Genomic DNA, 26,851 nt, shown 5'->3' on the forward strand with positions numbered 1-26,851 from the left:
CAACATACTACTCGAAGTCCTAAATAGGGAAACTATTACCCATTCTGCCAATGCTGTTTAACCTTTATTCCTGCAACCTTTTACCGTATTAATATAGAGTGAATCAATTCTAAAAAAACAGGAAGAAAAATGAATAAATTCTGCAGATGCACACAAAGAAACAGCTGATGACAGCAAGGAACTATGTGTATATTCATGAGACAGCTATTCAGAGAGTGAGTGTCTGTTTTCTCCTGATAAGTCCACTCGCTCGCTGTATAAACAATGGGTATCAGGCCATCCTCGCTCAGCACTGACATCACCACATTTCTTTCCTGTGTCTCATGTGACACAAGTGAATCCCCCTAACATACAGAAAGAGCAGTAGAAAGATTAAACACAGAAAAAAATCCTTGAAAATGTCCTGCACATTATGTCAAGCTCAGTTAAATTCCTCTTAGGTTACAAGTCATAATCTACTTTAAATGCAGAAATAAATATTAAATATTAATATTGTCACCAAATGCTATGTTGTTGCAGGGGTTTTGGAAAAATGTCCAGAGTTGACAAGTATTCACAAATAGTCAGACAATCTGTCATGTTGCCAAGTTTTTGTTTTGAGTTTGACTGTATATAATAAATAGACATTGCCACATTGCCCATTGCTTTTGAACAATAGATGAGATTGGAATGTCATTTGGACTGGTAAAAAAGAGAGGGAAGGTAGTCAGAACTGAGGGGACTGTACTACCAGAAGGCAACATTGCAGACATTGCAGATGGCTTCAAGTACCTTGGGATCCCACAGGCAAATGGGAACCATGAAGAGGCCGCTAGGAAAGATGCAACCTCCAAGTGCCTGCAGAGAGTAAGGCAAGTACTAAAGAGTCAGCTGAATGAGAAGAACAAGATCTCGGAAATCAACACCTACACCCTGCCAGATGTCAAATACACTGCTGGGATAATAAGCTTGCCAAAAGAGGACAGAGAAGCCACTGACTTCAAGACAAGAAAGCTCCTTACCATGCATGGAGGGTTCCCCCCCCAAATCCAGCACCCTGTGACAGTACGCTAAGTGAAAGGAAGGAGACTGAGGACTAACGAGTGTCAGAACCACTGTCCTAGATAAAACAACAAAAATCCATGAATACAACAATAAGATGGCCACAAAGGACCTGGTGCTTAGTGAGTACCTCAGGCAGCAGAAACCCGAGAAAGAAGAGGAACAACCACAGGAACCATCATTGAAGGACAGGCCTCTGCACAGCATATACCACTGGCAGACAGAAGAAGAGGCTGACATAGAAAAATCCTACCAACGGCTGGACAAAGCTGGAATGACAGCACAGAGGCACTAATCATGGCAGCACAGGAATCGATCTATTAATCAAAAAACCACCAAATTTGTATATATATATATATATATATATATATATATATATATAGTACTCACTGAATACCTACTAGAAGATGCGAATGCAGCACTACGGAGACAATCCCTACCAGTACCATCACTGCCATCACTGAAACCAATCAGTTGATGTATATCACGGCAGCAGTGATCCTTGAGATGCTTGGCTATAAGATGAACAGCAATAACAAGCAGTATCCTCCGTGGAAACGACGACTAGAGGCTAAGATCAAGGCAGCACGGAGGGAAGTTAGCCAGCTCTCAGAGTTGCAGAAAGGTGTAATGAAAAAAGCAGTGCCTAAGAAGTACAACGGGCTGTCCATACCTGAGGCCTTAGAGACTGCCAAGCAAAGACTCACAGCCTTGGCTAGCCACCTGAAGAGGTATACCAGAGAGATAGAAGCCAGGAAAAAAAAAACGGATGTTCTCCACCAAACCATCCAAGGTATACTCTCAGTGTCAGGGGAACAATATGAGAACAGCACCCCCACCAAGGCTGGCGCAATACTGGAAGAGCATATGGGAGAAGGATGCGTAACACAACACCAATGCTCAGTGGCTAGTGGATCTAAGAGCAGACCACAGCAACCTCCCTGAACAGGCCCCAGTAACCATCACAGTGGCAGACATCCAAGAAAGAGTCTCACACATGAAGAGTTGGACAGCACCAGGCCCTGATATGATTCACACCTACTGGCTAAAGAAGCTAACTGCACTCCACGAGCGCCTGGCAGCACAAATGAACCAGCTGCTAGAGGCTAAGACACACCCAGAATGGCTGACTGAGGGCCGGACGGTCCTAATCCCCAAAGACCCCCAGAAGGGATCAGTCCCATTCAACTACCAGCCCGTAACCTGCCTCAGTACAACATGGAAACTCCTGTCAGGCATCATAGCAGCTAAGATGAGTAGGCATGTGGCACAATACATGAGTGAGGCCCAGAAAGGGATAGGCAGAGAGACCAGGAGAGCAAAACACCAGCTACTAGTAGATAGAGCAGTCACTCGAAACTGTAAGACCCGACTGACCAACCTGTGCAACGCCTGGATTGACTACAAGAAAGCCTATGACTCTATGCTGCACACATGGATCCTGGAATGCCGAGAACTGTATAAGATCAACAGGACCCTAAGAGCCTTCATCAAGAACTCAATGGGTATGTGGAGAACAACACTAGAGGCCAACTTCAAGCCCATTGCACAAGTCAACATCAAGTGTGGGATTTACCAAGGAGATGCCCTGTCCCCACTGCTGTTCTGCATAAGCCTGAATCCCGTCAGCCAGATCATCAACAAGACGGGCTACGGGTACCGACTACAGAATGGAGCAAGCATCAGCCACCTCCTGTACATGGATGACATCAAGCTGTATGCTAAGAGTGAACGAGATATTGATTCGCTGATCCACACCACCAGGATCTACATCAATGATATTGGAATGTCATTCGGACTGGAGAAGTGTAGTCAGATGGTAACTAAGAGAGGAAAAGTAGTCCAAACTGAGGGGATTACACTACCAGAAAGCAGCATTGCAGACACTGAGGACACCTTGAAATCCCACAGGCAAATGGGAACCATGAAGAGGCCGCTAGGAAAAGCTGCAACCTCCAAGTGCCTGCAGAGAGTAAGGCAAGTCCAGAAGAGTCAGCTGAATAGGAAGAACAAGATCCAGACTATCAGCACCTATGTCCTGCCAGTTGTCAGATACCCTGCTGGGATAATAAGTGGCCGACATAGAGAAAACCTACCAATGGCTGGACAAGACTGGACTGACAGACAGCACAGAGGCACTAATCATGGCAGTACAAGAGCAAGCTCTGTGTACAAGATCAATAGAAGCTAGTGTCTACCTCACCAAGCAAGACCCCAGGTGCAGGCTGTGCAGAGATGCCCCTGAGACAATTCAGCACATAACAGCAGGGTGAAAGATGCTAGCAGACAGGGCATACATCGAACGCCATAACCAAGTGGCTGGCATAGCATACAGGAACATCTGTGCTGAGTATGACCTGGAAGTCTCAAGGTCAAAATGGGACACGCCCCCAAGGGTGGTTGAGAACAACAGAGCTAAGATCCTGTGGGACTTCCAGATACAGACAGATAAACTTGTGGTGGCTAACCAACCGGACATCGTAGTGGTGGACAAACAAAGGAAGAAAGTCGTGGTGATAGACATTGCACTACCAAGTGACGGGAACATCAAGAAGAAGGAATACGAGAAGCTCGACAAATACCAAGGGCTCAGAGAGGAGCTGGAAAGAATGTGGAAGATGAAGGTAACATTGGTCCCCGTGGTAATCGGAACACTCGGGGCAGTGACCCTCAAACTGGGAGAGTGACTCCAGCAGATTCCTGGAACAACATCTGAGATCTCTGTCAAGAAGAGCGCAATACTGGGAACAGCTAAGATACTGCGCAGGACCCTCAAGCTCCCAGGCCTCAGGTAGGGGACCCGAGCTTGGAGGGTAAAATAGACCGCCCGTAGGGGCGAGCTGGAATTTATATATATATATATATATATATATATATATATATATATATATATATATATATATATATATATAAATTTTTGTTTTTTGGGGGGAAATGTCAAGAATAAATGACATTTTGCTTCTAGCCAAGCAAATTCTTGTTGTTTTGCCATGATTATAAATATATAAATTCTTCATGTTTGTTACTGCTTTAGGGTCTTATTTTATTTTGTTTTGTTTTATTTTATTTTATTTTTTATGGCAAAACATGACACGTTTCCAGATTACCCACCATTCAGCCAGTCGTATAATTACTTGCTCTGTAACACTGTATTGTATCTTGAGGTAACTACTGTTGTGAACTGGTGTTATATAAATAAAACTGAATTGAAATTTTGAATTTTTTTATTTCAGTGAAGTGACTTACTCTTGAAGGCAGGGTACATGGGGACGGTGTTGGTGATGAGTGATGCATCATATCTGGACTCTGGAGAAGTTGCCAGTTCTAGCAACATAAAGATGTGAATCACAATTTCTCATCATCCACTGTTTATACACAAACAAGTTCATCTGAAATGTTGGCATCGCAGAATCACAACAGAAACACTGTGACAGAGTAGTCAAAATAATGTCATATCATGTTTAATAACATAAGCACTGGTACTACAGAGTTTTGACAAATGAAGTGCCTGCCATTCTCTAACCTCTTTGGAAAGATAAACTTAAATCAAATGATGTGATAAATGTAATAAACTGGTTCTTGTTCCCCTGTGTCAGACTGTATTTTTTTAAAAATGCTGGAAATGCTCCTGGTGCCATATCCTTTAAGATTTTACTTGATACTGTCATGAATTTTATTTTCTACACTGTTGCTCAGGAAATGATTACAACTACAGTGGTCAAGGCTGGCTTTCATCATGTTCCTCAAACAGGGAATTATTGTTCACTGAAACTTGCAAAAAGATAAAATTATATAAAATATCTGCATTATAAATAAGATGTAATGCATCTTATGATGTGGTGATTATCACTGCTGCCTCACAGCAAAAAGGTCCTGAGCTCAAATCCTTTCTGTGTGGAGTTTGCATGTTCTCCCTGTGTCTACAAGGGCTCTCTCTGGGTACTCGAGCTTCCTCCCACAATCCAAACATGCAGTTAGTGGGGTTAGGTTATCATTGCTGATAGGTGTGAATGTGAGTATGAATGAATGATTGTCTGTCTCTGTATTAGCTCTGCTACAGACTGACAACCTGTCCAGGGCGGACCCTGCTTCTGGCTCTATGGAGCTGGGGTAAGCTCCAGCCCCCATGACCCTAAATTGAATAAGAGGAAGTAAATGGATGGACGGACAAATAAGTCTATATAATATACTATAATAAAGTAATCTTATTCATATGGAAATCCCATTTTTATGATTTTTTTCATGTACAATGTGTATTGAGCAACACGAATACTTCTGCACAGAGCATGGTGTGTTCATCCTGCAGTGTTACCTGGGGGGAAAAGAAAGCCGTAGGTGAGGTGGCTGTTCAGACTGTAGGTGGTGCAGCTCTGACTGTGATCAGCTGACACTCTGGTGTCAACTCGGATGCACTGAGCACTTGTGGAAACATCTGGTATAGGAGTCATGTCCTCCTGTGAGACAGACAAATGACAACATATGAGACAAAATACAGTGCCGTGAAAAAATCTGTCCCTTCCTTATTAATATTTGTCACACTTAAAAGTTTCAGATCATCAAGAAAATTTTCATACTAGACAAAGATAACCAAAGTAAATATAAATGCAGTTTTTAAATGATGATTTCATTAAAGGGAAAAAAAAAACCCACTGTCACACCCTGCAAACAACACCACATTCACAGTGACATGGCTGTATAAGCATTTTACAACCTCACACCTCATCCATTCGCTTCCGCTCATCCTGTTAAGGGTCGCGGGGGGGCTGGAGCCTATCCCAGCTGTCATAGGGCGAGAGGCAGGGTACACCCTGAACAGGTCGCCAGCCTGTTGCAGGGCCAACACGGAGTGACAGACAACCTTTCACACTCACATTCACGCACTCAGTCACACCTATGGGCAATTTAGATTAGCCAATTAACCTAACCCCAGTAAGTGCATGTCTTTGGAATGTGGGAGGAAACCGGAGTACCCGGAGGAAACCCACGCAAGCACGGGGAGAACATGCAAACTCCACACAGAGAGAGGGAGAGGCCTGGGCCAAGGTGGAATCGAACCCAGGCCTTCTAGATGGTATTCTAACTGTGAGGCAGCAGTGCTAACCACTGCGCCACCTGCGCCAAGACTTTTGTTAAATACTGCTAACAGAAAAATCCCTTATATAAAGGTACAGATGATACATTCTTAGATATACTTGTATGATATATAAACATGCAATGTGTAATGAGGACTAGCAGCGTAGTGACCAGAGGCCATGGAATGAAATTCGAGCAACAGACAAAATAACTATTTGTGGGAGTGTATTGAGTTAAACTATAATAACCTCATAGGTGAACAAGTGAAGGAACAATCAATGGGAGCATAGAACACTGCTGACTGACATATGATGGAGTGAGAAATAAATTATACGTGTGTGTGTGTGTGTGTGTGTGTGTGTGTGTGTGTGTGTGTGTGTGTGTGTGTGTGTGTGTGTGTGTGTGTGTACCTGTCGTGGCAATGTGTATGATGTCCACAGAGGCATGGCTAGCTCTTTGCTATATCCACTGATGAACTCCACATGATGAAGAAGACTGTACTGAGTGTCAAACATCACTGCCGGTCGACCAAATGGTAGTTGGGTGCTGTCTGCAAATACAAAGTTTTTCTCCAATACCTTGAATGACATTTTGCACAAAAAGGGCAAAACATTTCTTTCTCAGATTCTAGACTAATTTAGTATGCTGCATAATTATGTTATTTCCCCATGAGACATTACATGTGATTATGTAGTTGTCCATTGCAGTTCCTATTGATCAATAAAATAGTTACAGATTATACAATTAAAAGCAAAATCCCGAGACCTGTACTGTTACATAGTTATATTTCCTCAGCTGCTACCAATTATGCTTTTAATTGTATAATTGGTGTCTTCATCTCTGCTGATCTCTCTTGGTCAGATAACATCACAGCTGTTATCAAGAAGGCTCAGCAGCGACTTCACTTCCTGAGGGTCCTCAGGAAGAACAACTTGGACTCAAACCTGCTGCTGACCTTCTACCGCTCATCCATTGAGAGCCTGCTGACGTACTGTATCACAGTATGGTACGGCAGCTGCACCGAGGCAGACAGGGTGAGGCTTCAGAGGGTAGTCAAGACAGCACAAAGAATCGTTGGCTGCCCTCTCCCCTCCCTGATGGACATCTACACCTCCCGCTGCCTCAGCAGAGCCAGGATCGTCATCCAGGACAGCTCACACCCTGGCTTTGAACTGTTTGACCTGCTGCCCTCTGGCAGGAGCTACAGGTGCATCAAAGCCAGAACAAACAGACTCAAGAACAGGTTCTCCTCTAGAGCAATCACCACCCTGAACTCACACACTCACCCACTCTAACTGTGAAATACTCACATCTCTGTGCAATATTAGATTATTCATACTGAACAATATCTATCACTCCTATATTGTGTAATATCCAATATGCATCTACTAGTGCAATATTCATTCACCGAGTGCAATACTCACCATCTTCATTATTATAATTAAACACTTATTTTATTTTGTAGGGCATATATAGTTTTATACATTCTCTTATTTTCTGTATATTTTATACACACTGTTTTACTTTCTGTATATTTTTAGAAGTTCAACTTTATATTTTATATTTTAGAAAGTTTGACTTTCTATTGCATGGCACTGAACAGGAGTGGCCCTCCAATCTCATTGTAAATCCTGTATAATGACAATAAAGACATTCTATTCTATTCTATTCTATTCTATTACAAGTACAGCTCTTCCAGTGTGCACATGTAGAATAAAAATCACATTGTAAGAGAAACCTACTATAATTGTAGACCCCATCTGATGCGCGAGTGAATGTTCCAGTGATCTCCACTTTATTCTGAAACAGAATGACAAAACATGGGCTTACTTGGTTGTCTTTTTATCTGGCCCTAGTAGAGATCTCTGCATTAATGCAGTGTATTTTTTGTTGCAGAATTTCTTCTGTAACACCAAAAAAATTAGAATTTTTTTTTTGGTGTTACTGTCTCCCACTGACCTCATCATCACAGCTGCAGCCCAGATCATGGCTGATTTCAGAGGCAGATGTATGTGACGGTGGTGTGACTTCCTCTGGCATACTGGGTTGGAAAGGTGGTTCTTTCAACATGTCATTCAGGCTTCCATGTGTCCCATTGTTTGGAACAGGCTTCAACCCCAACAAGTCTGAAGCAGAAACAAACAGAAGAGAAACCTCATTTGAATCAAATATAATAGTTATATTGAGTTTTATTGTTTTGCAGAAGAAATGTGATGGCACTCTCCTAAAACAGTCTATATACAGTAATGTTTGACAAACTGTATGTTTTGTTAAGGTACTACAGTACCTTTATTTTAGGTAGTACACAAACCATATGTTCTGGAGAAGAACAAAAGAGTTCTTACCACACATGACATTGTATAACTCTATATTCTCAAACTCTGGCACCATCTTCTGAAATTTGAAGCTTGGCCCATGGCCGATAAAGATTGTCTGTAAAAAAATTAATAAAATTTTAAAAATGTTTTTCTGCATGCAAAAAATGTAGACAGTCAAACACAGTGAAATAAACTCCCGTAAATGAATATGCTTACAAAATGTACTAATCTAATCTAATCTAATCTAATCTAATCAACATGTCCAGGCATTTTTGCACTTTAGTTAGGACTCAGCACTTTTTGGCACATTAAGAAAAGTATTTATACATGAGAACTCTTAAATATTTATTGATTATTTATTGAACATTTTAATGATTTGTGTGGTTCTGTCTTCGGGGCACTTGAGCAGCTTCTCAGTGTATAGCGGGCAGATGCTGTAAGATAAAGAGATGATGTTAGCTACAAATGTAACTGATTATCATGTGGTTAAGAAAAGTGTGAGTAATGAACTCATGCAGTTTCCAGGGCACGTTCAGGCAAACGGGGGTCTGAACACTATTTAATGGGTCCGGGAGAGACCAAGGAGGAAACTGGGTGGGGGACTTGCGTGGGATTTTTAGGTGTTTGTATGGGTATATGATTTTAGTGTAGATTTGGGATTTATGGATATTGTTGGGTGATTATTATATTATAATTATGATAATTATATTTATAATAATAAAGAATAATATATAAATGGTTATTTCATTTTTGGAAAGTGTGATAGTCCTGCCAGATTGGGTCACATTTGTTTCTCAAGGCAGCTGAGTTTAGCGTTGTAAATGAAAGCCTTGATAAATAAAAATAACAAAACTTGGAGTATATTAAAAATACTGTTTCTGCCTGAAATGATTGAAGCCTTGCTGCTCAAAGGTCATTCCTCACAAGTACAAAATTACATGTTGTCACATTGCCAAGAGTAGTGAGAAGTGTTATTACGACACGTTTCTGTCTTCAACCACTTCTGTTCTATTTACCTATACAGTAACTGTTAGATGCCTGCTAGGCTTAATCTCACCTAGTTCAGACACTGAACTGACCAAGTAGAAGTCCAGTCGCCTTTTTTCAAGCTCCAGAGACTACTATGACCTGGATAACTGAGAATCTACACAGACAACTGACCCTTCTCACTGTCCTGGAAGTATTGGTATTTTATTTTTTAGAGCATATTAAAATAATATGGCTTGCTGTGCGGTTAATTGTACAGCCCATGCAAAAGAAAAAAGAAAAAAGAGAGGAAAAAGCTTCTTGGAGTGAAATTATAATATTCTTTCTCTATATGTGTAAGTACCCATTTGGATGGAGATTTCTAGTCAAACTAGCTTGCAATACCTGATAACTTAGCACTCTACTTTCTCATCCAAAAATGGTGATGTCCTGCTCAAAAACCAAAGATGGTAATACTCATAAGGCCAAATTTGATCCATCCCTCTACATGCTCTACAGTGATGCGACAGCACCTGTAGAATTATGTGTCACCTCATTAGTCTTCATATGCAAAAGTTTGGGCACTCTTGATAATTTTCATTGTTTTCCTTTATAAATGATTGGTTGTTCGGATCAGCAGTTTCAGTTAAATATATCATATAGCAGACGAACACATTGATATTTGAGAAGTGAATTGAAGTTTTAGGATTTACAGAAAGTTATCGGTTCAATGATTTGAATACCTTTAGCACTAATTATTGGAACACAAATTTTGTTTTGTAAGCTCACTGACCTTTGACCTACATACACAGGTGAATCCAATTATGAGAAAGGGTTAAGGTGGCCAATTGCAAGTATTTCTCCTCTTTGCATCTTCTCTGAAGAGTGGCAACATAGGAACCTCAAAACAACTCTCAAATGACCTGAAGACAAAGATTGTTCAACATCATGGTTTAGGGGAGGGATCCAAAAAGCTCTCTCAGAGATTTCAGCTGTCAGTTTCCACTGTGAGGAACATAGTGAGATGGAAGTGAAATGAAAGACCAGAGGCACAGTTCTAGTTAAGGCCTGAAGTGGCAGGCCAAAAAAAATCTCAGACAGGCAGAGGTGAAGGATGGTGAGAACAGTCATAGTCAACCCACAGAGCATTTACAACATCACCTTACTGCAGCTGGTGTCACTGTGCATCGTTCAACTATTCAGCGCACTTTGCCCAAGGAGAGGCTGTATGGGAGAGTAATGCAGAAGAAGCCTTTTCTGCGCACGCACCACAAACAGTCACTTGAGGTCTGCTAAAGCACATTTGGACAAGCCAGCTTCATTTTGTAATAAGGTGCTGTTGGACATAACAAGGGGCGGTATGCATGGTGGAAAAAGAACACAGCATTCCAAGACAAACACTTGGTACCCACAGTAAAATTTGGTGGTGGTTCCATCATGCTGCGGGGCTGTGTGGCGACTGCAGGTACTGGGAATCTTGTTAAAGTTGATGGTTGCATGGATTCCAGTCAATATCAGCAGATTCTTGAGAACAATGTTCAGGTTAATTATGGAGTTCCACAGGGTTCTGTGCTAGGACCAATTTTATTTACATTATACATGCTTCCCTTAGGCAGTATTATTAGAAAGCACTGCATCAATTTTCATTGTTATGCAGATGATACTCAGCTTTACCTGTCAATGAAGCCAGATGACACACATCAATTAGTTAAACTGCAGGAATGTCTTAAAGATATTAAGGCCTGGATGACCTCTAATTTCTTGCTTCTAAATTCAGATAAAACTGAAATTCTTGTTCTCGGCCCCACAAATCTTAGAAACATGGTGTCAAACCAGATACTTACTCTGGATGGCATTACTTTGGCCTCCAGTAACACTGAGAAATCTTGGAGTCATTTTTGACCAGGATATGTCCTTCAATGCACATATTAAACAAATATGTAGGACCGCTTTTTTGCATTTGCGCAATATTTCTAAAATTAGAAACATCCTTTCTCAGAGTGATGCTGAAAAGCTCATTCATGCATTTATTACTTCTAGGCTGGATTATTGTAATTCATTATTATCAGGCTGTCCTAAAAGCTTCCTGAAAAGCCTTCAGCTGATCCAAAATGCTGCAGCTAGAGTACTGACAGGGACTAGAAAGAGTGAGCAGATTTCTCCCATATTGGCTTCTCTTCATTGGCTCCCTGTTAAATCTAGAATAGAATTTAAAATTCTTCTCCTCACATACAAGGTCTTGAATAATCAGGCACCATCTTATCTCAAAGACCTCATAGTACCATATCACCCCAATAGAGCACTTCGCTCTCAGACTGCTGGCTTACTTGTGGTTCCTAGGATACTTAAGAGTAGAATGGGAGGCAGAGCCTTCAGCTTTCAGGCGCCTCTTCTGTGGAACCAGCTTCCAGCTTGGATTCGGGAGACAGACACCCTCTCTATTTTTAAGATTAGGCTTAAAACTTTCCTTTATGATAAAGCTAATAGTTAGGGCTGGATCAGGTGACCCTGAACCATCCCTTAGTTATGCTGCTATAGGCCTAGTCTGCTGGGGGGTTCACATAATGCACTGTTTCTCATTCACCTTATTTACTTTGTTTATACTCCACTCTGCATTTAATCATTAATTGATATTAATCTCTGGCTCTCTTCCACAGCATGTCTTTCTCTCCCCTCAGCCCAACCAGTCGCGGCAGATGACCCCCCCTCCCTGAGCCTGGTTCTGCTGGAGGTTTCTTCCTGTTAAAAGGGAGCTTGCTCATAGGGGGTCGTTTTGACTGTTGGGTTATCTCTGTATTATTGTAGGGTCTTTACCCACAATACAGAGCGCCTTGAGGCGACAGTTTGTTGTGATTTGGCGCTATATAAATAAAATTGAATTGAATTGAATTGAATGATCAGTGACAAAGTTGAAGTTGCACCGGGGCTCAATACTTCAACAAGACAACGACCCTAAACACTGCTCAAAATCTACTAAGGCATTCATGCAGAGGAACGGCTATCTCAGTCCTCAGACCTGAATATTATTGAAAATCTGTGGTGTGATTTAAAGCGGGCTGTCCATGCTTGGAAACCATCAAACCTGCCTGAACTGGAGATGTTTTGGAAAGATGAATGGTCCAAAATACCTTCAACCAGAATCCAGACTCTCATTGGAAGCTACAGGAAGCATTTAGAGGCTGTTATTTCTGCAAAAGGAGGATCTACTAAATATTGATGTCATTTTTCTGTTGGGGTGCCCAAACTTACGCACCTGCCTAATTTTGTTTAAGTAATTATTGCACACTTTCTGTAAATCCTATAAACTTCATTTCACTTCTACTGTGTTTGTCTGCTATATGATGTATTAATCTGAAATTGCTGATCTGAACAACCAATGATTTTTATAAAGGAAAATCATCAATATTATCACAGGTGCCCAAACCTTTTCATAGCACTGTATCTAAACAAAGTTTCATAGCTGGAGGCCTGATGCCTTTTAACATATAGAAAGAGCACGTAGTAGACATAATACAGTACAGTACCCTCATGCTGTTTATCTTGTTGTCAAAGCCGTGGTCACCAAAGAAACCACATCGAGTCCTCGGTTTTTCTGGCATTTTCCTGAAACAAAAAGATTTTTTCTAAACTGCTTGAAATAACATATTGAAAAATTGAAGCTATCACTTTCCAAAATCCTTTCTTCAACTGACCTCAAATTCAGCACTAAATTAAAAAGCACCAAATAATTCAGCACTAAATAAGTGCAACTTGGGCGACTTAAAATCCTCAAATTAATCCAGAGAAATAAATGAAAGCTAAACTTGCAGATAGGGGCTACTGGAGACTGGCAGTTTCTTCTATAATGGTCTCACTTTTTCCTCTGATGAAATGATGTACTGATATTTAAAAAAAAATCGCTTGTGGCAGATTAGAATCAAAGGTTACCTGGCAATGTGCCACTTCCTCTCCATCAGCAGATGGACATCCTCGATCCTTTTGTTATTGGCGTAGTGAAGCCTCTTGGGTAAATGCTGCTTCAGGTATGGCGTGAAGTGCTGAGTTGGCATTTTGCACTGAAACAGTAAATACAGAGGTGAATGACCTGAACTTCTCTCTCTCTCCCCCTTGCAAACAGATGAGCACAGCCACCACTGCATGTCTCAGATTATTTTATATCTGTATTGTGATCTTATGCCTTTTGTTACTTACAGTGAGGTTTGCAACCACAACCTTTGGGTCATCTGGAAATGGAAATATGAGGAATATAAAGCATGTTTTATAGCTAAAAAAAAGAGCATCTGTCACAGCCTGCTATTTAAATCTTTTGTTTTACATGTGGTAGATTTTGGGTTGCGGGGTCGAATTCTGCCCAGTGAGCCAGGGATCAGCGTGATCTCGTCTATGTTGAGTGGGTAGCTGCTGAGAAACTCTGTCCTGTCGCAGTGAGCCTCCTCCATCCCTGAGAAATAGAAAAGACATTTGTGGCTTCTTTTGTTATGATTACAGCGTCAACACACCTCAAATGAACACAAATTATGCAAAAATGCATTTTCTGCTTATGTTGAGAGATTTGGTTTTAAAATCTCTGCCTCTGAAATTTTTGCTGACACTGAAAGTGTGCTGCAAGTGAAAGAACATTGTGTTTTTGAAAGAACTGAAGAATTTAACAAACATCTTTTAAGAGACATGTGTCGCTTTCAACAATTTTAATAGGGACTATGAAAACCAGATGCTTACTCACAATGGCCTCCAGAACTACTGTGAGGAAATGTGAAGTCATTTTCTGACAAAGATATGTCCTTAAGATAATCAATTTTTTTTTTCTGTGTAAAAATATTTCTGGATAAGACCATCATAACTGCTTATTACAAGGCTGAGCTAAAGGTTTCTGTTGATCCAAAATGTCACAGTGACAGTACTAACAAGGACTAACAGCTTCTCTGCACTGGCTCCCTGTAATATCCAGATTTGAATTTACAATCCTTGCTAAATGATCAAGCACCACAATATTGTAAAGACTTCCTCTGGAATAAAATATGATTTTATGAACACTTCACTCTCAGACTGCAGGCTTACTTGTGTTTCCTAGTTTCTAAAGGTAGAATTGGAGGCAGAGTCTTAAGGGTCCTCGGGGTCTTCTCCTGCGGAACCAGCTCCCAGTTTAAATACCTGGATCAGGTGGCCCTGAACTATCACTTAGTTATGCTGCTACAGGATGAGGCTGCTGGGAAACTTCCCAAGATACACTAAGCACTTCTCCTTAAAAGCAGTCCCTCCTCCCAAGGGCTGCTCATAGAGGACTGTCTAATCATTGGGGTTCTCTTGCTAAGGCACCTTGATATGACTATAGTTGTCCTATATTTACAAGAACCTCAAAAAAAGTTTAATTACACAAAAACCTCTAAATTCAACAGGTTTCTGTGGAGATCATACCATGATCTCCTACAATGATGACATTGACACAGCGGTGCAGGTTCATCTGCTTCAGTCCATTCATGAGTTGGCCGATGATGTTGTCAATATCCTTCAAAAGGTTATCCAGCTGTGAACAATACACGAAATATATATACATTTTTTTGGACAGATTAATGATAAAATATATGAATCCTGCCTCCAGTGACGCACACTTTCACGCCATCTTCAGGCTGAATTTACCTCACTGCTGAGTGGCCCCATCCGATGCCCGTAGGTATCAGGCTGCTCTGAGTGGACGGCATAAACATACGGCCTGCAACAAAAGCATTCTACCATGAGAGAGTTTTCATGGAACAGTGGTGACTAAACAAGATTTTTTTAAAAACTTAAACTGATCTTGTTATTTTAGCGTGAATTCAAGTATCTCACCTGAACTCTCAATGAGAAAAGAAACACAAAAACCTACTTCTCCTGCAGTCACAGCTTACTGTAACAACACTTCTCAGCTTCTGGCCCCTTCACTGACCCAAAACTGGCTCTTTTATACTTAAATCAACAGCTTCTTTCATGGAGACACTTTCGGTATCACTGACACTCACTAACACTATCATTCTTGAGTAATTTTAAAATATTTGCTGATGGATGTGAAAAGTACATGCTAATTTATTGACACAGTTTAAGAGACAAGATATATTTACTGTTAGTTATGAAGGCATATAGTGGTGGGAAGTAATATAATTTGCAGAAGAATGCTGGTTCAGTCACATTTATATCTGCATAGTGATTTAAATATTCTAATACACCAACAAAGTACTTTGGTGTCCTTTCATAGTTGTTACCAACTGAGACAATTAGCTTTGAGCAATTACTGACTACTTTGAAGAGACTTGCTTGCATAGACACAGGTTATCATCGACACACATTTGTGTAGACAAGACAGGCAGGAATACTTCGAGAACCTCCTGAATCCCACTGACACGCCTTCTGTAGTGGAAGCAGGGCCTGGGGACGAGGGAGATGACTTGACCATCACTGGAGGTGAGGTCACTGAGGCAGTTAAACAACTCCTTGGTTCCTGAAGGCTCTGGATGTTGTAGGGCTGTCTTGGTTGACACGCCTCTGCAACATTGCTTGGAGATCTGGGGCAGTGCCATTGGATTGGCAGACCGGGGTGGTGGTCCCCATCTTTAAGAAGGGAGACCGGAGGGTGTGCTCCAACTTTCGGGGATCACACTCCTCAGCCTCCCTGGTAAGGTCTATGCCAGGGTGCTGGAAAGGAGGGTCCGTCCGTTAGTCGAACCTCGGATCCCGGAGGAACAATGCGGTTTTCATCCTGGTCGCGGAACGCTGGACCAGCTCTTTATCCTCTCAAGGATATTCGAGTGTGCGCGGGAGTTTGCCCAACCAGTCTACATGTGCTTTGTGGACTTGGAGAAGGCATTCGACCGCATCCCTCAGGGTATCCTGTGGGAGGTCCTGTGGGAGTATGGGGTGTCTGGCCTGTTGTTGCGGGCCCTTCAATCTCTGTACAACCACAGTGAGAGCTTGGTCCGTATAGCCGGTAATAAGTCAGATTCTTTTCCTGTGGGTGTTGGACTCCATCAGGGCTGCCCTTTATCACTGATTCTGTTCATAATTTTTATGGACAGAATTTCTAGGCATAGCCAGGTGGCGGAAGGCTTCTTCCTTGGTGGCCTCAGAGTCTCATCTCTGCTCTTTGCAGATGATGCTGTCCTGTTGGCTTCATCATGGGGTGGCCTCCAGCTCGGAGTGGAACGGTTCGCAGCCGAGTGTGAAGCGGCCGGCATGAGAATCAGCACCTCTAAGTCTGAGGCCTCCTCAGCCGGAAAAGGGTGGAGTGCCCTCTCTGGCACAGGAATGAGTTCCTGCCCCAAGTGGAGGAGTTCAAGTATCTCGGGGTCTTGTTCACAAGTGATGGGAGAAGGGAGCGGGAGATCAACAGACGGATCTGGGCTGCTTCTGCAGTGATGCGGACGCTGCACCGGTCTGTCGTGGTGAAGAGGGAGCTTAGTGTAAAAGCGAACCTCTCGATTTACCAGTCGATCTACGTTCCTACCCTCACCTGGTCACGAGCTTTCGGTAGTGACCGAAAGAATAAGATCGCGAATACAAGTGGCAGAAATGAGTTTCCTCCAAAGGGTGGCTGGCCTCTCCCTTAGAGATAAGGTGAGGAGTGCGGCCATCCGGGAGGGGCTCAGAGTAGAGCCGCTGCTCCTCCACATCGAAAGGAGCCAGTTGAGGTGGCTCGGGCATCTGATTAGGATGCCTCCTGGCCGCCTCTTGGGTGAGGTGTTCCAGGCATGTCCCACCGGGAGGAGGCCCCGGGGTAGACCCAGGACACGCTGGGAAGATTATATCTCTCGGCTGACCTGGGAACGCCTTGGGGTCCCTCCAGATGAGCTGGAGGAGGTGGCTGGGGAGAGGGAAGCCTGGGCTTCTCTGCTTAGGCTCCTGCCCCCACAACCCAGCCCCAGATAAGCAGAAGAGAATGGATGGATGGATGGAAAATTAAACCACAAAAAGGAGAAAAAGTTCGTTCTCCGTTTAACCAGATGCTTTTACACAGCTGTGCTTCGCACTCACGGTTGCTGGGCGACATGAGCTACGCAGAGCTGAGGGCAGACGATGCTGATATGAAGGCTAGCTGCTCACTTCCGGCCTTTGCGGTCTTTGTTGTCTGCCAAGGACTCATCTATGTGGGCCGGGTCCTTCGAAGGATGCGGCCCCTGAATTTTCGACATCGTGCGTCGATATAATCTGTATGCCTGGAACTCGTGCACTGAGAAACATTCCACGGTGCAAAGTGCGATTAAAATGCAGTAAAATTTTTAATTTGTTATTTTCCCTGTAATTAATTAATCGAAATTAATGCGTTAAAGTCCCACCCCTAATATTTATATATGACATATGAGCAAATGGGGCACCGAGTTTTTTTTTTGTTGGCATGTGAGTTTTTTAGTATGGTACTTTGATCTAAGTGTGCTAAAAAATATACTTTAAATTAAAAGAAATGGTGCTTAAAACAGTCTAACTCAATGCTTAACACTTAAATGTAGCGGTCAACATTTGTGTAATTAGTCAACCTGTACTTTTTGATTGTTTGCTGGAGTAGTTGGTTGGTTGGTTGGTTGTTTGGTTGGTTGGTTGTTCAGTTGGTTAAGTAATATCCAGAAAACATATCGACCCACCTTATATCATCAGGCAGATGCAGCCAACGCAGAATGGTCAAAATCCTCCTTTCAAGAGTAATCACCCTGAAAACAAAAATCAACTGATGATTAAAATGTGCATATTAATATGACAAAATCAGTGTGATGATGAAATTTTTTTATACTAACAAATAAGTGAGACTCTTGGCTTGAATGTAAATCAGCAGATCTCAGTGACTTAAACTTTGACTCGTCAGTGGCCTCTGTTGTGACTGACTGTGTAGCGGGTATTGTCCCGCATCTGTGTGTGCTGTGCCATTGTCTGTCAGTCTCAGGATGTGACTAGCGCACATCTTCTCTAGCCCTCGTGATCATTCAGTCATGGACGTGAATGCTTGCTGACACGAACCTGTCTGCATTGTATATGTCAGACAAGCTCAGCCTAAGGTCGCTGGGTGACATCAAAATCAAAAGTTTATTTTTATACTTCTGTGTTGCAGTTTTTAGCTAACTGTACAAAGCATTGGAGAAGCATTGTTACCTCATGTTATTTACATGTTACATTTTAATACTTTTGGCAAAATCTTTTACTCTCTACCCGAATACCCCATTAGCATCCTCACTGCTTCAGTCAATCTTCAAGAGTTTTTAAGCTACCAGATCAGCTATAGAGCATTACAGATCCCCAGAAAGGTCATAGTGACTTTTTTTTACTGGACTACTTTTGCATTCCTTCAGTATTCCTCCTGATCAATACAGAAACACTCAACTGTATTACCGTGTGTCATTGTCTTATTGAACAAGTACAAGTAAGACAAAGAAGATTCCACCATGAGGAACCAGAGCTTCACCAGCACACTCATTTCATTTCTCCTTTATTTAGTATCTGTATTTAACTAACCTGCCAGTATATTAGGAGACGTATAGAGCGAAACATTTTTTTTTCCCTGAGCCATGAGTACTTTGGCAATGTTTTACAATTGGAGCAAATTGGCTTTTTTTTATTTTTGTAATTTTGTAATTTATTTATTCTGTACAAACCAAAATGTCTCAGTTAAGAAAATTCCTCCAAAGCACTCTCACACACTCTCAGCTGGGTGTTTTCAGATGAGTGCCTGGCATTATCTGCTGATTGAAAAAAGGAAAAACACTTTGGTGTACATGCTCCCTTACAGATGAACTGTGACATCCCACCACTGGTCATATAGAGTAAGTGTATTTAACTGACTGAGGCATTTAACATTTAAAGAAAACGAACACAAAATGTATTAAGAATGTAAAAAGCAGTTCAGAAGAAGTCACACAGTGACCCTCAGTGGGGTAGCACTGTAAATCCAAAACCACTGAAAAACATTCCAGTACTAACTTAAGTACCAAGGCCAGAAGAACGTGCTTGGTTTCACTCCTTGTTTCTCTGCTGTGATCCAAATCTGCAAAACAGAAAAGAAAGCAGATGACTGGAAACATCTCTCTTATCCACTGATACGTGTGTCCTTCACACACCACTTCAAGTTCTTCAAATCTATGGTGAGAAAATATTCACAAAATGATCACAAATGTATATTAAATAATCTACAAATTAAGTTAATATTTGCAAATGTATCAAAAGATTTTGACTGTGATTTTGGGTGCTTACAAATGTATGCTCCAACACAAACATCAAGATTTTCAAATGCACGTTTTTTTGTTTTTTTTCTTGTTTGCTTGTTTGTTTGATTGTTTGTTTGTTTTTTATTTAATTTTATGTTTATGTATGTTTATGTTTTAAGAGTTGAAACTGTTTTTAGTCAAGCCACATACTGGACTCTAGACTGTACTCACAGGCTGTCCACCCCACCACCGGTGGTTCAGTTTCTCTCTGGAACGCAGGGTGAAAGTGGCATTAAAGTCTGGATCATACATGGTGTTTCCCACAATCCCATGGGACTCTGGGTACAAACCCTGTTGAGAGATCATACAGAGCAATGTCCTGCCATTACATTTAGTGGTTTTTTTAAAAAATCTGTCCTACAACGGAGTCACAACCTGAGCAGACTATGAGAGCATTTTGAACATATTGGCAAACCTTTGTGTTTACTTAGCTTTTAGCCAGAGTACTCATTAACAGTCCTGATTTATTGTAACTTCAAACATGAACCATTCATACAATATGCTAGATCACTTACTGTTGCTAAGGTGTACAAGTTTGGAAATGTTTTTGATGGATAGACTGGTCGCATGTACGGTGCAGATGTACCACATGTTTCTGAGGGGAAACAACAACAACAACTTTTCACTAAAATTTATATTTTAAAGAGTGAAGTCAAGCTCTGAAATCTGCATTTCACAAGATGATACAAGTCATTTGCAATCAGGCTATATTCTGACTTACACTATGCAATGGTATATCATGGATATACAGAAATTAGTTACTCTACAACCATGGTAACTGCATTTAAATACAGAAGAATAAGAAGAAAGGAAAGAAAACATACTAAGTTTATGAAGGTTTGGAATAACAGACTGGCCCTTCTTCAGGTAGGAGACTCGGAACCCATCAAGAGAGAGCATGATGAGAGGGGGACGGATGAAGCTGAGAAGCACAAGAATCACAAAGTTCATGAAATTGCAGTTTTTGAAACTTTAAAGGGAAAATTTAAGGTTCATGAAGTTGCAATAAGAAATGAAAACTCAAAAAAGATTTAGTAATTTTGTGAACCTCATCCAATTGCAATTATCCTCCAAAATGTTGCTTCAGGTTTCAAAGAAAGAAAAGCAGCCATTATGCTTTTTTATTCATTTAGTTATCCTCTGGAGTACCACTAGTAGTCATGAAAAGCACTGTTCTGCCTCTTCTTAATCACATGAGTTATACAACCTCATCATAAAACCCTTTAACCTAGGGACACGCCTCAGCTTGTGTGTAAAAAGGAGTTTTTTATTTTATTTTGGGACTTTACTAGAGTAGCTTTGCATGATTCCCAGTTCAAACAAATTTATCTTTTACTGGGATTGCAGTAGCTCTTCAGCTCATCTTCTGTTTGTTGGTGGCTTTAGCCAAGTTTCTTCTACACGAGTGGGGCTTCTGTAAGTCAGCTCTGTGCCTGTGACGACAATAATAGGGAGGGACCCTCTGTATGACATTATACAAAGTCAAAAGCAGAAAACAACTTTCTGAGGCTGTCCATGTGAGACTGGATTGTGCAAATGTGCACATATTCAGGTGCATCATGTGTACCTAAAGTCACCTAAACAATATGGGTTCTTTCAAGTAGTGCATATGCATCTGCAGTGGAATTCCTCATCAACCTTACCCTGCAGGGCATTCAGGACTCTTGATCTCCTCACAGTCTCCTTGCAGCCATGAAGTTTCACCTTATTAGGAAACTACAGTCATTACATACTTCAAAGCAAATTTAATCTCCGTGTGGCCCTGTTAAAAATAATAATGAAACGTACCTTTGCAAATAGATTTGTAATTGGAGCAGCAGTCTCCTTTCTCCAAACAGTCCTCTGAGCAGTGGCAGGCATGGTTGTCTTTCCTCTCCTCCCCACACCGATCTGGTTTGCACTCAAAACCTCCCTCTGAAACATAGAGAGGAAGTCGGTTTATCGAATATACAGTTGTGTGAAAAATAAAGTTTTCACAGAACTCTATGCAATCACATGAAAAGCTAAGTTTACCACACCATTCAGCGGCTTGTAGAAACATCTTTAGCAGCAATAACTTGAAGTAACTGTTTCCTGTATGCCTTTTTCAGTCTAGTCCACTCATCCACTCTCCTCTACAATATTGCTTCAGTTATCAAGATCCAAGCAAGGCTGACTTTATAGCACTTACAAAAAAACTTGCCAAGTCTTCTCTGCCAATGCAAAACAGATTATTCTACTATAGACTCTTGTTTGGTGTCACTTATTGTATTGGATGATTGAAGAAACAAGACATTTATTCATTAACAAACAGGAGCCTCAGTAGCATGTGGAAGAACCACCAGACAGCCACAACACCTCCGACCAATGACCTCCTCCTCATGCTGGTCACCAGCTTGGTCTCACTGCTGTGGGATGGCAACCCATTCTTCAGCCAGCTTTTGTCACAAGTAAATGGTAAATGGACTAGTTCTTATATAGCGCTTTTCTACTCAGTCAGAGCACTCAAAGCGCTTATACAACACGTTTTTACATTTACCCATGCACTCCCATTCATACAAGCACTTCCATGTTTTTACTAAGCTAAGTGCTTTTTAATTAACTAACATTCACACACATTCATACTCCGACAGAACGGTCGGAGAGCAACTTGGGGTTAAGTATCTTGCCCAAGGATACATTGGCATGTAGCCTGGAGTAGCCAGGAATCGAACCGCTGACCTTCCGATCAGTAGGTGACCTGCTCTACCTACTGAGCTACAGCCACCCCAAAGTTAGCCAATGTGTTCATTGTGGTTGAGGTCAGGACTGCAGGCAGGCCATTACATCCTCTCGACTCACAAATACTGAAGGTAGTCTTAGATAAATCCTGTTCTGTGTGGGTGAGCATGGTCATCTTGGAGGATAGAGCTCAGTCCAAGATTGTGGCACTAGTTACATCTCATCTTGCATATGTCTCTGCACTTAAATTGCCTTCAATGATGACAAGCCTGATTGTCAGCACCTGTCTTACCAGAAGCTCAAAACAAGAGTCAATAGCAGAATAAGCTACAAATGTGACACCATTTATGGGAAAATAAACAGGCTTTCCAACAGCATAACATTTATTGCCATGAAGCATTGTTACAACAGAGAAATAATCAACCAAACACAAAATTATTGACTTTTTGTGCTAAGTTTATATTCCTTACACATATGTAGATATTGCTTCTTTGTGCTGTTATACATTTCTAAACCACTTTTAAAAGTTTAGTTAAAAGTTTAGTTTACTTAGTTTCAGCAAGATGCAATTAGTTCTGGACCATGAGCCACAGACGGGATAAGCAAAATAGGCAAAATCTTTGGAGAGAACAGAATAAAAGAGAGAAGTGAACAAAGCTGTATCAGAATGACCTGTTTTCAGGCAGTGTTCATCAAAGTCAGAGCAGCAGCTGTAGTAGGTTTTGCAGAGATTGTCACATCTGCATCCGGGAGGGCTGGCCACCTCTAGCTCAAAGCACCTCCCCTTACAGGAGCCTGCTGAGCTGACCCACTCTGAAATGTCTACAGGGAGAAGGGGCACAGTGAGACACAAATACTGTAAACATGCCCAGCTACAAAGTTTAAACATTAATGATAATTATAAAAAATTCTCATATAGAATGTTTTTATCTCCCTTAAAGCAAGATCAAGAATGCCCAGTGCAGAAATTTGAACATTTCATAAGTTCTGGTTTGATTTCCCATTTAGAGCTCAGTAAATTAAAAGAGAAGTGTCTTTGTTTAAGTCTCAACTGGCAGTAACAAATTGATATATTTCTTCATATCATACAACTTTTCTCAATTCCCTAACACAATCATTTTTGTGTGATCTGGATTTTACATGTCAAAACTTATAAATATAACATACTATTGACTCTCAGAACTTAATTAAATTCACCGCACACCTTCCTATTTGAAACTGTAGAGCTGCGCAATGATCACCTGAACTGCTTGTATAAAACTTCAGATTTAAACCTATGTCTGTTAACTCTTTTCATAAAATTAGCTAAATATAACACTATATCTGTTGCCAGCATTGGCCAAGAAAATACACAAAATCTGCATCAAACAATGAAGCCAAGATGGAAGTATACCAATAAGTGCATTTCCTGAAATGTCAACTTGGTGATTAAATCAGTCCTCCAGATTCTCATATAAATATGCGCAACTTGAGAAATGGAATTACAGTTACATTTTTAAAAGGTTTGCCTCAATAGGAGGCAAAATACTGATAGACAAATGTCAAAGCCTGTAGCCACTATCTGGCTGCTAGACCTCACCTCTGCTAATTCAAGCCACTGAAGTTGATTTTTAAGATATATTTGGGGTGCTGGTGCCTTTTAGAACATCTGTTTTGCTGTGTATTTTATTAATTTAGCTCTGAGTGTTTTTTTTTTTATTAGCTAGCTGATAACATTGCATTTTACATGCTAAACATCAAAATCAATGTAATTTTATTCAAAATGCTAACAACAAGTCTTCCACCACTAGTGTTGTCGTTTCAGTCCGCAGCTCAAAAATAAGACTTCTTTTTTAATTCAACAACTCTGAATGAACTTTGCTAAGACACTGAGTCAGTTCTCACCTTTAATAGGAGGTGGTGGGTTGTCGCCTCCCTCTGAAGGTCGGCTGGCTTGAAACACGTAAGCTCTGCTGACATCAGTACCCCACAGACAGAGCACAATCACTACCTGCAGAAAACCAGAGACCATATTTTTTCTTTAATACATTTCCACTCCTAAAGGTCACAGGTCAGGCTTATGAGCAGGTCTGGAGCTAACACAACCTTAGTATTCTGCTCAATAACAATTTATTAGTGTTGATGTTTACCAAAATACAGATAAACATTCATGTTAAAATATATAGTCCACAAGCAGCAAGGAACTGAGTTAAGAACTGTGTAATTTCACTTCTTGTATCACTGCAGTTGTAAGAAAAATGTTGTGAACACTTTGGAACCAAGATTTCTGAATAGGAGAAATATTTGAACAGCCCTTTCCAGGTCATGCCATAGAATTACATGAATTGTCTCTGTTACAACTCTGTTGTAAACTTCATTGCTTTGTTGCGTCAGCCAATATCTAAGCTAGGGTAAGTCCTGACATTCTCCCATGAAATGTATTGATGCAGTTTTAACCACCACATCTAATCACCTTTGCCCACCTTGAGGAGAGAAAAACAGCTGAGCCCTGCAGTAGCATTTAGCCCTAAAACACGATGCTCCCTTCATCATGCTTCACACTTAGGGTGAAGCTCTGGTGTTGGTGTGGAAGTGTCTTTTTTCACTCAGTGTTGTTCAGTTTTGTCACAAAGTTAAACCTTTTTCTCTCCTGTCCACACAGTGTTGTGGAACAGCCAGTGGACAATTACAAACCTATGCAGCAGTGTTTTTGTTTTGTTTTTCACCATGTGCACTTTTACACATACATATAATTGCCGTTGTCAACTTTTTAACTGTGCTCTGATCTTTCTTCTCTTTGACGTACAAGAAAATAAAAAAATCTGATTCACATTTTCACAGTTTTCTGTCAGTGTGCATTCAGAACCAAAAGACTTTTTCATTCTTTTCCATTGGCTGAAGAGATTTCTCTTGATTCTCTGAATGTTTTCATTATTTTATTTATTACTACTAATTAGTGTATGATAAAACTCAGTTTATTTGCAATTTTACATTAATAAACAGAAGCTACACCATAAATAGAACACCAAATAAATCTTTGAATTGAATGTTTGGTCCAGTGATTGTGGTTCTCTTATGGACGACATTTGGCCTTGACAGACAGTTTGGACTCTGGGGGACTCTGTTTGGCCCTCTCTGTCAATATTATATGGGCCAGATGTTGTGATTTCTGGGCCCTATCAGGCCCACACAGCACTTGCCAGTGCCATAACTGAGTTATGAAAGTCCAACGTAGCTCATTTTAGGTCCAAATGTGTCTGGTCACTGGATATTTTTTGTCAACTTGGCAAAAATGTGCACAGGTGTGCTCTTTACACCCCAGTGCTTTTGACACTATAGGCATCCAATAACTGATCACATTTATATATAGTAAGTAATTCAGATATCATTTAACTTTGAAAAAAAAATCGCAATACCTGTATTACACTATATAGGTAATGCTAAATATTTCTCGTTATTAGTCCATTAAGATATTGACTTCTAGGACTCTAATTAAACTAATTCTAAAATCAGTGTTAACAATAGTGATGCTGGTGATCAAACCCACATGTCGTGAAAGTCGGAGACGTGAGTAATCCATAGTATAACCATTAACCTACAGCTTTTGCTTACGTTTACCTTCCACAGGTAAACAAATTTGTCATTGTTGAGCTGTTTTAGGCTATCCATCATCACCATCGTACATCTTGTCCGTCAGTCTCACCAAAAATACCAGCAGCGGTCACGGCTGCTGCATAATTGATAATACTCCTCAGAGTTATATAATCTCTTCTTTCTTAAGGTAATGGACCAGGTTTAACATCTTGAGGCAAAGAGCAACTGTCTCGCTCAAAGCTCGATATATCAGTTCTGCAGCCGTGCAATCTTTGTTTAGAGGGCAGGCGGGGCGGAGCTGGGAAGGCTTAAAATGAAAGATAAAACAAAACAACATTGAAATTAAGCGACACGACTGTCACAATCTTACCGTACCAAATTTTCCAGAAGCATTTTCCAAAGAGTGAATCTACTTTTGGCATTCCCCCTAAAAAAAAAAAAAAAAAAAAAAAAAAAAATCCCGAAAGATCAGATGTGGCCAATGTCCGACAGAAGGTCTTCAGTGCACCTCTGCAGATCGATGAAGCACAGCGCTGGGTTCCAATTTTCTCTCTCCTTCTCTCAAACACGCTTTCTCTCTGTCCACTTGTTTGCCTTTGCCCCTCTCTCGGTCTTCATCCAATAAGAGATGAAGTAATGATAACAGCTGCGCTCTGGTACAAGAGTGCGTCAGGTCGGGGTGACGCTCCGGAGTCCAACACAGTCAGCAGCACTGAACTGATCACCGAGAGAGAGAGAGAGAGAGAGAGAGAGAGAGAGAGAGAGAGAGAGAGAGAGAGAGAGAGAGAGAGAGAGGGGAGGGGGCGGACTGGGGGGGCGGCAGTCACAGGGAGAAGAAAGACTTGTATAATCTCTGATCCTCAACCGTTTTCTGACTGTCTTAAAGGAATATGGTGTTTTGTTTTGCTTTTGTTTTGCTGGGCAATTTAAATGGCCCTGACTTATGTGGGCTGATGTAACTTT

At 41.1% G+C, this 26,851-nt stretch overlaps 1 protein-coding gene across 2 annotated transcripts in view; it reads right to left on the reverse strand.

Moving 5' to 3' along the window:
- Positions 1-26,599, reverse strand: part of enpp2l (ectonucleotide pyrophosphatase/phosphodiesterase 2-like) — a 41,571-nt gene extending 14,972 nt beyond the window's left edge. For both annotated transcript variants that reach the window (XM_030740759.1, XM_030740758.1), the window contains exons 1-22: positions 26,264-26,599; positions 24,200-24,305; positions 22,988-23,137; positions 21,404-21,529; positions 21,259-21,319; positions 20,440-20,537; positions 20,131-20,210; positions 19,787-19,906; positions 19,340-19,395; positions 18,005-18,070; positions 15,036-15,108; positions 14,814-14,922; positions 13,714-13,839; positions 13,590-13,621; positions 13,326-13,453; positions 12,923-13,001; positions 8,460-8,547; positions 8,074-8,240; positions 7,857-7,914; positions 6,525-6,664; positions 5,354-5,495; positions 4,288-4,365 (exon numbers count right to left, since the gene is read on the reverse strand). In XM_030740759.1, the coding sequence (XP_030596619.1) occupies positions 4,288-4,365; positions 5,354-5,495; positions 6,525-6,664; positions 7,857-7,914; positions 8,074-8,240; positions 8,460-8,547; positions 12,923-13,001; positions 13,326-13,453; positions 13,590-13,621; positions 13,714-13,839; positions 14,814-14,922; positions 15,036-15,108; positions 18,005-18,070; positions 19,340-19,395; positions 19,787-19,906; positions 20,131-20,210; positions 20,440-20,537; positions 21,259-21,319; positions 21,404-21,529; positions 22,988-23,137; positions 24,200-24,305; positions 26,264-26,281 (2,101 nt within the window). In that variant the 5' untranslated portion in view covers positions 26,282-26,599. The remainder of the gene's footprint in view (positions 1-4,287; positions 4,366-5,353; positions 5,496-6,524; positions 6,665-7,856; positions 7,915-8,073; positions 8,241-8,459; positions 8,548-12,922; positions 13,002-13,325; positions 13,454-13,589; positions 13,622-13,713; positions 13,840-14,813; positions 14,923-15,035; positions 15,109-18,004; positions 18,071-19,339; positions 19,396-19,786; positions 19,907-20,130; positions 20,211-20,439; positions 20,538-21,258; positions 21,320-21,403; positions 21,530-22,987; positions 23,138-24,199; positions 24,306-26,263) is intronic.
- Between the last annotated feature and the right edge of the window lie 252 nt (positions 26,600-26,851).

This window comes from Archocentrus centrarchus, chromosome 11 (genome assembly GCF_007364275.1).
Source record: "Archocentrus centrarchus isolate MPI-CPG fArcCen1 chromosome 11, fArcCen1, whole genome shotgun sequence".
Classification (NCBI taxonomy): Eukaryota; Metazoa; Chordata; class Actinopteri; order Cichliformes; family Cichlidae; genus Archocentrus; species Archocentrus centrarchus.